Source organism: Pediculus humanus, genomic scaffold, assembly GCF_000006295.1.
Source record: "Pediculus humanus corporis 1103172108298 genomic scaffold, whole genome shotgun sequence".
Classification (NCBI taxonomy): domain Eukaryota; kingdom Metazoa; phylum Arthropoda; class Insecta; order Psocodea; family Pediculidae; genus Pediculus; species Pediculus humanus.
The window spans coordinates 554,868-569,244 of NW_002987867.1; the positions used below are offsets into that span (position 1 = coordinate 554,868).

The 14,377-nt window shown below is 31.7% G+C and overlaps 1 protein-coding gene across 1 annotated transcript; it reads right to left on the reverse strand.

Annotated features, from left to right (window-relative positions):
• Window positions 1–2,435: 2,435 nt before the first annotated feature.
• On the reverse strand, window positions 2,436–7,973 carry Phum_PHUM562900 (uncharacterized protein; the record flags this gene model as incomplete). Its single annotated transcript, XM_002431927.1, has 21 exons — window positions 2,436–2,477; window positions 2,564–2,936; window positions 3,026–3,357; window positions 3,441–3,626; window positions 3,716–3,827; window positions 3,907–4,041; window positions 4,133–4,483; window positions 4,575–4,857; window positions 4,944–5,164; window positions 5,240–5,389; window positions 5,471–5,688; window positions 5,764–5,964; window positions 6,057–6,221; window positions 6,325–6,450; window positions 6,534–6,770; window positions 6,859–6,933; window positions 7,049–7,247; window positions 7,321–7,420; window positions 7,505–7,584; window positions 7,766–7,839; window positions 7,920–7,973. 21 exons carry the CDS (start codon window positions 7,971–7,973, stop codon window positions 2,436–2,438), a joined length of 3,714 nt encoding a protein of 1,237 aa, XP_002431972.1.
• Between the last annotated feature and the right edge of the window lie 6,404 nt (window positions 7,974–14,377).

The window sequence follows — 14,377 nt, forward strand, 5'->3', positions numbered from 1 at the left end:
TGAACGAGCTTCTACATCTGTTGGAGATTTGAACTTTTCGAAAAGAAGTGCTCCCTTCTCCGGATGACATCCACACGTCTATGAACTGGAAGAGAACGGATTAGTCGTCGTTCGTCGGACTGGAGTATTCGGAAGAGGAGAGATAGAAGAACACGGAATACGGAAGGTTAAACTGATCGCTCACGATGACAGCCAACTCGTAGTCGAAGAAGTGGATTGGACGGGATGCGGATAGAAGCCTCTGATCCTCGTGGACTCTTCGGATTCGTCTTCTCTGCCTCCAAGCACGGTCGTCCAACGCGCCGAAGAAGTGGATTTGGATGGGATCCGGGTAGAAGCCTCTGATCCTCGTGGACTCTTCGGATTCGTCTTCTCTGCCTCCAAGCACGGTCGTCCGACGCGCCGAAGAAGTGGATTTGGATGGGATGCGGGTAGATGCCTCTGATCCTCGTGGATTCTCCAGACTTGTCTTCTCTGCCACTGTAGTCTGTCGCGTCGAATGGATGGGATGCACAAAGATGTCTCTTATCCTGGTGGGTACTCCAGACTTGTCTTCTCTGCCACGGTCGTCCGTCACGTCGGGGATGTCATCCGAGTCTTCAGCGTTTAATTCCATCCAAAGAATCTTTGTTCCCTTTTTTTTTTTCTTGATGTTCAGTCATCCCGTTTATTCTCCCTGCAGCAAAAAGTTTTTATTTAGTTATTACAATGAATTTTTTTCTTTAAAAAAGAGGGGATTCCCCTCAAAAATCAAAAAAAATTAGTTTTTTTTTTTTTAATTACCTTTTCCGTATTTCTCTTTTTTTTTCTCTTTCGTTTCCAATTCCTCTTCATCTTCTTTTTCTTTTATTTTTCTCTTCCGTTTCCAATTCCTCTTCATCTTCTTTTTCTTTTATTTTTCTCTTCCTTTATTCTTCCTTTTCCTCTTCTTATACGTTTTCCATTTTCTTTCTTCTTCGTTCTCCAGCCGCCAACCATTTTTAAACCCTTTTTTTTTTTTTTAAATAAACTCTTGACCGAACGAGTGAAATCCGAAATGTTATTATTATTATCATTATGATTATTATTTTAAGTTAAAAGAAAATAAATAAATAATTATTAAAAAGAAGAAAAAAGGAATTTTGAAAATTAATTGAAAATTAATTGAAAAAAGAAACCCTTAAAAAATCTCTCTCTCCCTCTCTTTCTCTCCCTCTCTCTCTCTCCCTCTCTTTCTCTCCCTCTCTCTCTCTCCCTCTCTTTCTCTCCCTCTCTCTCTCTCCCTCTCTCTCTCTCCCTCTCTCTCTCTCCCTCTCTTTCTCTCCCTCTCTTTCTCTCCCTCTCTCTCTCTCCCTCTCTTTCTCTCCCTCTCTCTCTCTCCCTCTCTCTCTCTCCCTCTCTTTCCCTCTCTCTTTCTCTCCCTCTCTTTCTCTCCCTCTCTTTCTCTCCCTCTCTCTCTCTCCCTCTCTCTCTCTCCCTCTCTTTCCCTCTCTCTTTCTCTCCCTCTCTTTCTCTCCCTCTCTTTCTCTCCCTCTCTTTCTCTCATTCAAAGGTTCAAAGACACACATTTAGATTAAATAAGATTAGATTAGTATTAGACTAGATTAAGATTAAAGAAAAATTAGTTTTAACCTTCTAATTAATTAATAGAAATAAATAAAAAAAAAATTTATATAAACAATTGTCAACTTTCATATAATATATATATATATATATATATATATATATATATATATATATATATATATATATATAAATAAACCTAAAATCCTTTCAATTAATAATAATAATAATATTAACAACAGTGATTAACATTTATTATTATTATTATTATTAATCATTAGTCAAGTATTAAAAATTTGATAATTTTTTTTCATCTACATATATATATATATATACCTAATATTATTTATTATATATTTTTAGTAATAATGATAATAATAATAATAATAATAATTTTTAAGTCCCTCTATATAAAAAATAAAAATTAGAAAGTTTTTCTTTTTTTTATGTACATAAAAAATTAATAGAAAATAAAATTTTATTTATTTTATTTTTTTTGACTTTTGATATGATTATTTACTGATAACGGCTCTATAATCGATATATAAATTTTTTTTTTTTATTAACGTTAGTTTTAAGTAAAGTAGATGAGGACAGTTTGAAGAAGATAGATAGATAGATAGATAGATAGAAGATAGATAGACCGATAGACCGATAGATAAAAGTAGACAGTAAAGATAAGATTTTGCAAGTTTTTTTTTTTTTTTTTTTGTTAGTTTTAAGGCAGATCTAGTTGTTAGTAAAAATAATAATGATAATAATAATAATAATAATAATAACGATACCGAAACCTAATGAAATGTCCACTTTCTATAATTAGTTTTAGTTATGCTGGTTTTATTTGATGCATGCATTTGGTCCACGTGAAGCCCATGACGGCTTCCAAGTTGGGATCATACGATTGTAGGCCTTAATTGGTCCTCTGGTGGCGTAACCTGTAACACACAGAATAAGTCAATCAATCAATCAATCAATCAATCGATCGATCGATCGAGATGAATGATTTGATTTTCTATTTTACCTCCAAATCGATGGATCCGTTTAATGCTATCTTTATCGAATGTGAAATTCCAAGATCTTCAAGTGAACTTTTTCTCCTAACGTTTATTCCCTGTCTTAAAGAATTCGATCGTCTTAACAATATGTCGTCGGAAACTCTTAAACTGTTGCTCCGGCATCGAAAAGGCGGTTGTTGCGGACTGTCCGGAAGTGATAAACTATTGGCTTTCATCGAAACCAAAGATGGCGGACGTGACGATGCGGATCCTCTTCTTTGATTCAACGGCATTTGTTGTAATAATTGTTGCGAACAAAAACTTATGTTGCTTTTTCTCCTGCTGTTGTGTCTTTCGAATGTTTTCTGCGCCGAAAACGGACTCGGACGGACGAGGTAACTGAAAAAGAAAGGGGGGGGAAGAGGGGAGAAATTAAAATTTTCCCTTTTAAAAATTAAAAAAAAATTTTTTTCATTTTATTCACATACATGATGTCTCCCTCGTGTAATTTCAAATCGCAACTCGGATTAATTATGACGTATGATATTCTAGAAGGTTTATCCATTGCTTCGTGATCGTAATCCGCCGTCGTCACGTTTAAACTTTCCATTCTCGACCTTACCAAATTGGCTATTTCCGCTCTTTCGATTTGTTGTGAATGTGCAAAATTTTCTCTCGTCTCATCTATCGAATATTCATCCGAATCCGGTGGATCTTCCGTCCTGTAAATCCCGATCGGTACTTCGCACGTCGTCGAACATAATTTTTGATATAATCTCCCGTAGGTTCTTATCCACATGTCTTCTTTTGTTATTTTCATCTGAAATTAAATAAAAATTCAAATTTCGTAAATTTCATCTCCTACCCCTTTTATTTCACATTATCATTATTATTTATTCATACGGATGTGAGAAATCCAGAACCGGGTGCTTGATCCACGCCTAAAAGTAATCGAACAAAAGTGATGACGTAATCTTTAACAAACGCCTGATATAGTAAAGTGTCGAGCATGGAAGCACTAAAAACGCTTCCTGATGCAAACGGCAAACGAAACATGTAAGATATATGAGATCCTCTTTCTTTTTCGCTCTGGAAAAAAAAAAACATAATGAAAAGATAAACAAACAAAACAAAACAAAAAAAGAAAAAAATTTTTGTTTCCATTCCGTTTCCCGTACCTTTTCCATTTTCGATAGATGAAGTGCGTATTTATCGTGAGCTCGAAAATGCATAAAACGCATGTTTGACGATTGTGAAAGTTCCGTTATGCTTGCTATGTTGGGGAAGAACCTGAAACAAAATCGAATTTATTTATAGGGATACAAGAATCAACAAACAAACAAAAAGTTTTTTAGGTTCGGTAACTTACTTAAACATAGTTTGAACGCTAAGAATTGTGTTACAGTCTGCTAGTGTATCTTCTTCCGCCGAATTACAAAGTTCTTTATTTACAACAACAACAGTTTCGGCAAGTACTATTCCAGCTCTTACCAAATCGTCGAGACTGAAACAGAAAAAAAAAAGATTAGATTCGGCGAAAGTTTTCATACAAAACAAACAAACAAGCAAACAAAAAGATTAAATTGAAATTTTACCAGTCTAATGATCCGAGCATCCAGTAAACTATTGGAAAATATGACAAGGCATCCAAAAAAGCTGGATCGGGTCTACGTTCTAATAACAAAACGATAGGATGCAGTGAAGTCTTTGCTCTAAAGTGGGCCCTAAGTGGCACAATAAAATTATATATTCCATTGGAAGCGTAATCAGCGGCCAAAATGATGGCTTTGTTTTGCCAATTGTATTCTTTTGCCGAACGAAAGGAACAATGTTCGCAAACTTGAGCCAATTGCAAACAGCAAAGAGGTTTTTTCTCACGTAAAAGGTAACACAACGTCGGACTTACTCCTATGTACGGTGACACCGGAGGAAAACCTTTTATTATTCTGTCAAATAACAAACAAATTAATTTTTTTTGGAATCCTGAGAAAGGTTAAACAAACAATGATGATAATAATAATAATACGAATGACTCACCCGATGTTTTCGCATGGCGTCGCCCACGGTAGAGTGTCTAACATGTCATCGTTTTCGCTAAAATTTTCCTCATCTTCTCTTCCTTCTTCTTCTTCGGCATCGCTGCAACTTCTCAAAGATCCTAAATTATCTGGCACTGGTAAAATGCTCGGCCTTCTACTTCCACGTCTCGCCGACATATCCGGACTTAAAAGATTTAAATCACCCGGACGAGGAACGTCTAAATGATTACCCGTTGATTTGAGTGGAGTAGTTTCGTGACATCCGCCGGATTCAATATGAACTAAAAAATGATTTTAATATGAGTAAAACCGGAAGTCATATTTTATTAATTGAAAAAGTAAAAAAGGTAAAAAAATTTTTAATTACCATCCGGATGTTTTTCAGTCTTTTGTCCCACTTTTATATCGACAGCAGCTTGATTTGATGCGTGTACAACAAACGAACTGTTTTCTTCTTTCGTTATGCTTAAATAATAACAAATATCTGATTTTTTCATCACGTGTCTCGGTCCGGGATTCAACAATATCGTATCCTCGTAAAATTCCGGTAATTCGGCTGGTCTCACGCCAACAAGCGCGACTCCGTACCTGAATAACAGAAAAAAAAAATAAAAAAATTGTGTCCCGACGGGTACTCATATCATCATCATAAGGAAAACTGACTTTCTATGAGAATGAAACGATGCGTATGTAAAACTTTTCCCTTCGTACTCTCCAAAAAATCGACTATCTTCCAGTTTTATGTGGTAAATTTCATTTCCGGAACATCTACCGTACAATCTATGCCATTCTTCTTCGGACGTTTGACCTTCTCTAAACAAATAAAAATGACAACATTAATAATATATATATGGGGATCATGTGTCGAATTTGTTAAAAAGATGCGGAACTTACTGTCCTCTGGATGTGTGCAGTAGAAGTGTGACCAAAGTCGAAGCTCCTGGACACGTGCAATTATTTGCTAGTAGAGCATATTTAAGTTCGTCTTCGCACACGACGTGTTCGGCAAATTTAACGTGAATTTTATTTTCCGGTCTAAATATTTGAACGTATTGCGGTACTTTGGGTGCGAAATCTTTTACCGCCCACGATCTGAGTATCGTGTGTTCGTCCTTGAAAAAACAAAAATCGAACATTTCGATTTCCGGTGCTGGAAAATTCAAATCCCTTTGAATACAACTACTCACTGCCGCAGTTTTATCGGCGTAATTTCGAGCGGCTAAAACAAAACACGCTTCCGCTTCATTCATTCTTGCTCTTGCTAAATCCCCATCTTTCAAACAAGATCCCTGTATGTAAATCACTCTTTGAGCCCATATGGGTACTTGAAGAATCATTCTCATCGTCGTGTCCAATTCCATTGGTGATAAAAGTACAACGTAATAATCCTACAACAAACAATAAAATTCAACAAATTAACCACACACTCTCTCTCTCTCTCTCTCTCTTTCTATTTTTTCTAAAAATGTCAAAATCGTACCTGTAGGAGAGGATGAGCGTAAAATTCGTTTAAAAAATCCATTATCGTGTCCGCGTGTAATGTTGTGCTACAAACGACGACGTGTTTTTCTGATTGTGCCCTGTGTGACGAATATGAACCCCCTAATTTTTGCCTTTCCATCCACGTGAAAGCCAATTGTTCGAACTAAATCAATGTTTTTGTGGGGGGGGGGAGGGAAAGAAAAACATTTAATATAGTTGTAATATTTTATTTAAAAAAAAAAAAAAAAAATTTCACAAAGACTTACTTGAGTGGGTAAAACGATGAGTGCGATGCATATCATGAGTACCATGTACAATTGCGAAGGCCAAATATCAGGTACGAAATCACCGTAGCCAACGGTTGAAAACGTCACGACGACGTAATACGTTGCCTGGAAAACAATACAAAAGTAATTCATTTGTATGAAATGATGATGATGATAATTTTATCAATAATGACGATGATGAATCTCACCTGGAAAAGGTTTAAATGACGATGACCTGCTCTTTGAAAATGTTGAATCCCGCAAACGCTGGTAAAAACAAGGCAAAGAAGCGTCGCTGATAATATCATCAACTGTTGCGACAAGGCCGATTGTGATTTTTGCATTGCTCGATGTAAATCGTTGAACATGTTTTGTAGTGAATTTTTTGCCAGCCAACAGTTAAGAAAAACGGGGATGAAAAGATTTCTCAACGGGGGATGAAATATCTTTAAATGCAATAAAAATTAATTAATAAATTGATAAAGAGCGACGACGACGACGACGTGGAAGAAGAAAAAATATTAAAATACTCACGGTTATCGTGAATGGTATCGTGTTTAACATTTCCAATATGAAATGCCTCGATAGTAACTGTTGCCATATGTTACCCTTAAAAAGAAAAAAAAAGGATGAAATTGGGGTTAAGTTTTTAATTGTGAAAGGTTCAATCAATCGTGTGTTGTTAAAAAATTAAAAAGAAATCCTTTTTCTTCTTTGGAGATACCTTGTATCCAAGATAAACTAATAATAAGGCCTCAGTTAAACTGATGTAAGCTAAAATAACTTGAACAGTCCAGAGTTCCAGAGGTCTGTTGACCCAAATGATGGCATCCCAATTGATTATTGGATTTTCTTGAAATTTTTCCTCTGTCAGGTTTGCCGATATGATAAATTCCGTTTTGTCTCCGACGGCGCATCCGTAGCTGGAAAATTTTTTCATTTAAATTCCTTGTACCGGGTACCAAAGATGGTAGTGGGGTGTTGGTGACTACTTACCACGTGGCGTAAGTCGGATTTAGGTCTGTGACCACTCTTAATATGTACAACAGACATGTTACTAATTTGAAAAATAAATTTGCGATTCTGATTCTCAAACCTGAAACGGGGTGAAAAAAAACGTTATTATTATTATTATTAATCAGGTACGAACCTGAATCAAAAAAAAATGATTCAAACTTACTTGATCTTTGATTTTTAATAAAATAAAGTTGCAACCTTTCTTTGAATGTGTTTTCGTTTACGTAATATTCGACTCGGACCCTAAAAAAAAAAAAAAAATTATTATTATCATTATTATATCACTCGAGTAAAATCGTTTTCAATTGACGGAAATGACGTCAGTAAACACACGCATCATCAAATTTCAAACGGGTGTTAAACGTAAGTAACAAAAAAGTTGAAAAAATTGAAAAAATTTCACGTTCGTCACATTTAATACCACGTCAATTTGTCATTTTTCTTTTTTATTCTTACGTCACTTCCGCTTTTCTTTTTCATTCCTCCTCCTCCATCCGACTAATTACAAAAATCTTTTCATAAAATTTTATTTTTATGAGTCGTTTTTTTCCCCCCCCCTAAAAAAACTTATTTCGTACGTTTCCTTTTTGCCCTCCCATTGTCGAAGAAGAAGAAGAAGAGGAAGAAGCCATTTTTTTTTTTATCTTCTCTCTTTCTCTCTCTTAGCCTTTCCTTCCGGCATTTTTTTTTTCATGTTTCATCATCATCTCTTAGTCATTTTACATCATTTTTTCCATTAAATATATTTTTTTCATTCTTTCTTTTCTTTTCTTTTCTTCTTCTTTTTCTTTTTTTAATATTCATCAAGAGAATACAAAAGGAAAAAAAAAAAAAAATCAAAATGGATTCTTTTTTATAAAATGATTTGACAGTGTAAATATTCACTCATTCACTCACTCACGGAATGACTTTCTCTTCGATGGTTTTTTTTATTTAAAAAATTTTCTTTCTTTTTTTTCGCCGTTTATTTATTAAAAAACAAAATGGCGACATCGACGTGACGTTCGTTTTACTTCTTTAACGTTACGCATGCGAATTTTTTTTTTTTTCTTCAATACCGACGACGATTTAAACGATAGCAGTAAAAGCGACAGTGCCGACTTCAGGATTATAAATATACCATTCGAAAAAACAAACGAATAAACAAAAAAACGGTCAAAGTTTTCGATTCCTAATAAAAAACATTTTCGCCGAAAATCCGCCATTTTCTCACGTTTCGTTTTCCATTTTTAATTGTTTCCTTTTTTCTTTTTCTTTTTCCTTTTTCTTTTTTATTTAATTTAAATTAAATTAAAATGGATTTAAAATTAAAATTTTGCTCTAAATTTCATTTCCAGACATTTTGAAAATTAAAAATAATAATAATAATAATAATAATAATATTTAAACGCAACCTTTTTTTTTAAAAAAAAAAAAATTTTTTTTTCTTTTTCTTCTTCTTCTTCTTTCCTTTCTCGAATAACCTTTTGACCTTTTGACTTTTGACATGATGTTATATACATATATTTTAATTTTTCAATTTTTCATGACGTTATTATAACTATTTTTAATAATAATAATAATAAAGATAAACTTTGGAAAATCCACCGATTTCATTCATTTTGTTTTTTTTTTTTTTGATGTCCAAAAGGAAAATTCGAAAAAACCGACAAATATTTTTTTCTTTTCGAATTTCGAATTTAATTAATCTAATGACACGTGTAGGAGTTACGCGTGGATTTACCGAATTTTAAATTACGAGACAAAAAACAATCGATGTTTACGGAAATAAAGAAAAAAAAATTGTGACTAACGATAAGAAAAATATTAATGGCGGATGATTTTAAAGTCACGATCCGTTGCGAATCCGGGATAAAAGGGAAAACGGAAATAGTATTCGCAGCAACATTTACATCCGGTCATGATGATGATGATGAGAGATTCATTTGCAAAATTATCAACTTTGAAACGGCAGAGAGAAATAAAAAAGTATATTCTGTTGGAAACATTTTCCAAAAAGTTCAAATAACGTAAACGTTTCGTTCTACAAAGATTAAAACTATTTCCGGTCAATTTGAAAACTCAAAGGAAAACTCAAACATAAATAAAATTTTCAGAACATTCTAGAGAGAGAGGAAAAAATTTCATCACGATATGACTTTAAGTTAAACATTAAATTATTTCAAATGAAAATTTGAAACATACCATACCATACTACCAACAACTTCAAATGTTATCATCACTCACACGGAAAAACATACAAATAATAATAATAATAATGATAATGATAAAAGTTTAAAAGTTTCGGTTGGATTTAAACATCGTTGGCGGTGGCGTCGACGGCCCACACACAACATATTCAAACATCAAACTTTCTAGAAAACACGTTAAAACAAATTTTCACGGTGAAATTTTTTTTACAAACAAAAAAAAAAAAAAATACCTGAACTTGATTAAATTTAAATTAAACTAAAATTCTAAAGACTTTTGTTGTTCAATTTCCAGTAAATTTCCAGTACGCTATTTTTTTTTTTTTTATTCTCCAGGAATTTTTTTTTATTCTATTAAAACTTATTTCGTTTAACCTAAAACCTTTTATTATTCGTTTCGTTTCGAATGAAAATACACTCGCGGAAGATACGGTTTGCGACAAAGCCTCCGGGATACGTTAAAATCGAAGTTAAAAAAAAAAAAATTTTCTTTTTTTTTTTTATAATCCCAGAGGTTTTTTTAAAAATAGCAGAAGAAATAATTTTTTCAAAAAAAAAAAAACTTACCTCGGAATTCTGTCGTAACTGTCCCAACTCGTCAAACAATTATACGAACTATAATGATTTGACATTGTTAAAAATTATTTTACGTCACATCCGGTTCGATAATAATAATAATATTAATAATAATAATGATAATTTTCACTTTTTTCCCCCACTTTTTTTATTTTATTTTATTTTAAATTTTTTATAAATTACATTAAATGAAATAAATGAAACGTCACGAATGAAATTTTTTTTTGTCGTTTGTATTTGTCGTTTTCCGTACCCGAAAAGTTTTTTTATACATTTTTAACGAATTGTTTGTTTGTTTGTTTGTTGTTGTTATTGTTGTTGCTAATGTTTTGTTGTAATATTGTAATTAAAAATTTTTTAATTTAACATATTTATTTATATTTTTTTATTTTAAATTAAAATTTTATTTTTTTTATAATCAATCGATGCCGAATTTTCGCTAAAAATTAAAAAAAAAAAATTTTCCCTCTTAAAAATCAGTACTGCCAACCCAATAAATCCCGTTTTTTAAAAATTTAATTTTTTTATTAAAAAATTTGTATTAAAAAAAAAAAAAAGGCAGTTTTTTTTTTTTCAATATCCGCGGTATTTTAAAAAAAATGGTTTTTTATTATTATTATTATGGTTTTTATTTTCTTCTTTGTCTTTTTTATTTTTACTCTTTTTCTTTTTCATCTTTTTCTTCTTCTTGATCTTTTTTATTCTTTTTCTAAATAAATTATTTTAAGATAAAAAATTTTAGTTCTCAACCGTTTGTATAATTTTATTTTATTTTTATTTTTCTTTTTATTTTTATTAAATTTCCTTTTACGTTTTTTTAAAATTATTTTAAAAGCAGCAGAAGAAATTTTAAAAAAATAATATAAAATTTTCAAATAATTAAATTGATAAAAAAAATGATGATAATAATAATAATAATAATAAAAACATTCAATATTAAATATTTAAAATGATTTTTATGACGTCATCATCATCGACATGTCTTCTGCTTCGTGTCTTTTTTTTTCCTCTCTACTCATTCGATATTTTCCTTTTTTTCTCTTATTCTTTCTCTCCCCTTCTCTCTTTCTTTCTTTCTCTATCTTTCTTTATTTCTCTATCTTTCAATCTCTCTCTCTTTCAATGTCTGCCTCTCTCTTCCTTTCTCTCTCTCTCTCTCTCTTCCATTCTCCTTCTCTCTCTTTTTCTCTCGCTTTTCTTTAACACTTTTCTCACTTTCTTTCTCTCTCCCTCTCTAACTCCCACGCGTTTTCTTCCTTTCTCTCTCTCTCTCTCTCATTTCCTTTTTTTTTTATTTTCTTGGTCTTCCTTTCTGTCGTCGTCGTCGTCAGTTTTTTTTTTTTTTTTTTAATTGATTTAATTTTCTCATCAAATTACTTTTTATCACCGCCGGCAATGTGTTATCACGAAAATGTCATTTTCTTTTCTCCACTATCACTTACACCAGACTTCACGGTGCCGAAGCAATCCGACAACTTCGAATTTTCAAACATCAAACATCGACACTTGTTGATTCGAATTGAACGAAACGAAACAAAACAAAAAAAATTTAATTTCAAGATTATATCAGGCTAAGCTAGGAAAATAATCACGAAAAATCAACAACGTAGACAACAACAACAACCGGAAGTACTTAACACGCAGCTTGAATTATATTAAATTATTTTAGAGTAATTTAAAAAGAGAATATCAAAAAATAAAAATAAATAGACGACGATGTTATTTTTATTTTTCGATGTTGGCGCCTTGTAATAAAAACCCTTCGTTGGTTTATTTCATCTTTTATTAAAATCAACCCACGGGAAAAAAAAAACAATCGATTTTTATAAAAGGAAAAAAATTAACGAATTTTGTTTTTCGAAAAACTACGTCATTGTTATCATTTCCGGTTGGAAAAAAAATTTTCAGCCAAGTCATCAAAACTTCCGTCGTAATATATAGGAAAAAAAAAAAATTCAAAATTTTTGTTTCCGTACTAATGCAAAGTATCGACAAAAGAAAATTTTTTTTTTGTTTTTCGTCACGTGTTCATTATTCCACCTGGAGTAAAAAAAAAAAAAAGAAAATTTTATCCACGCCCACGCACGTTCGTTTCCAAAAAAAAAAAAAAAATTCATTAACAATTTATCGTTTAATTTTCTTTTCCCCTCACGAAAATTGTCGCGCACTCACCTTTCCCCCCATTATTATTATCATCTACTTCCGTTTCCTTTATTTAATTCTCTCTCTCTCTTTCTCTTTATGAAATTTACCAATAATAAAATTCATTTTTTTTTTTTTTTTTACAAAACGGGTTTTCCCAAACCGGAAACAATTGTTTTCCAATTTCGAGAATTGCATAATAAAATTTAAAATTTTCTTTCTCCGAAAGTGAGTCAATGTGAATTATCCAGACGGATTCATCGAATTGATTTTACTTCCGTTATTTTTTATTCAGAATCCAATCAATTTTAAAATTAGAAATTATCGATTTAATTAAATTAATATTTGACTCACGTGGAAAATTTCATAGAATTATTTTTTACATTTCCATAAATTTCGTTTCCATTTTTTTCTATTTTTCTAGTTTTTTTTTTTTTTTTCGCCGGAAATGATTGTTTGTATTCCATCTGGAATTTTTTTCTTTTCTTTTTTTCCTTTTTAATAACGTACGAGTCTTATATGTCGTCACGTGAAAATATTTTCAAAGTTAATCAATGCGACCGAAGAAGTTTTTCACGTTTTTTGCAAACAATTAAAAAAAAAAAATCCCTCAACACGTGTGCGTGTGAGAGTGCGTACGTGGGTGCGTGTGTGCAAATACCCACGCGTGAAAAAAATTCTCGAACCGTTTTTTTTTAACTCCGTAATTTTATTTTATTTTTTCATTTAATTTCCATGATTTTTTTTTTTTTTTTTTAAATTTATTAAATTATTATACAATTTCGTTTTTTGATTTCGTCCTTTGCTTTTTTTTTTTTTTTTATTAAGTTAAGAAGGAGGAAAAGGAATAAAAAAATAAAAATTTACGCGCGCGTTCAAATAAAAAAAAAAAAAAAAAAAAAAAATGAAATTAAAAACGCATTTTCACTATGGCCGCTTGTATTTGATTTGAGTGACGTCATATATAAAATGTCTGCCGCCCGCAACGAATTTTTTGTTTATCCTTTCTTCAAATTTTATTTTTAAAAAAATGCAACGTATAAGAATTTACGTAAAACGTTTAAAAAAAAATCTGAATAATTTATTTATTTCAGATTTAAAATAAATAAATAAATAAATAATGAAGCAGAAGACACGAAAAGGGAAAAAAAATAATACGAAATATTAAAAAAAAAAAAAAATCATTTGCAATGCTCGAAAAAAAAAAAAAAGAAAAATTTTTTTTTTTTGTTTGTTAATAATAATAATTTTTTTTTTCCCTACCCTTTTTCAAATATTAAAATTGTTAAGAAACGTTTGTTGTGTTGTTGTTGTGATTGTTGTTGTCGTTGATGCAAATTCAAACAGACGAATATTGTACAGAATGTTACCCTTTTTATTAAGAATTTATGCATGTTATTATATAATCAATTTTGTCAAGTTCGTGTCATTCGAAAGACAATTTTCTGAATATCATTCACTCTTTTCTCTCTCTCTCTCTCACTCCATACACATACAAACACACACACGCACTCTCTCTCTCTCTTTACTGCACTTTTTCTATTTCTCTCTATTCCTCCTTTTCTTTGCCTCTATTTCTCTTTCTCTCTTTCTTCCTTTCTATCCCTCTCTATTTCTCTCTATTTCTCTCTATTTCTTTTTCTTTCCCTTTCTGTCTCTCTCTCTCTCCCTTTTTCTCTTTCTCTCTCTCTTTTTTTTTCCTTTAAAAAAATAAAATTTTTTCTTATTGTTGCTTTATATATTGGGTTGGCAAATAAGTAACTGCGGATTTTACCAACAGATAGTTTGTTATTTTTTTTGAGTACGTTTACGTTTTTGTACAGACATGAACTTTTGATATGTTATTACTTGGTTCCTTCTGTAACATTCGGTACCAAAATTTCATTGAACTCTTAAATAGTACGCGAGCAAAAGATAATTAAACATGGGGAGCCAGAGCGAGCATTTCCTCCACATTTTACTTTTTTATTTTTGAAAGAGTGTTAATGCTTCCCAGGCCAATAAAAAGTTGTGGGTCGTGTAGGGGAATGAAGCCTTAATAGAACGGCAGTGTCAAAACTGGTTTGCGAAATTCCGTTCTGGAGATTTTTCTTTGCAAAATGAGGAGCGCTCCGGGCGCCAATGGAGGT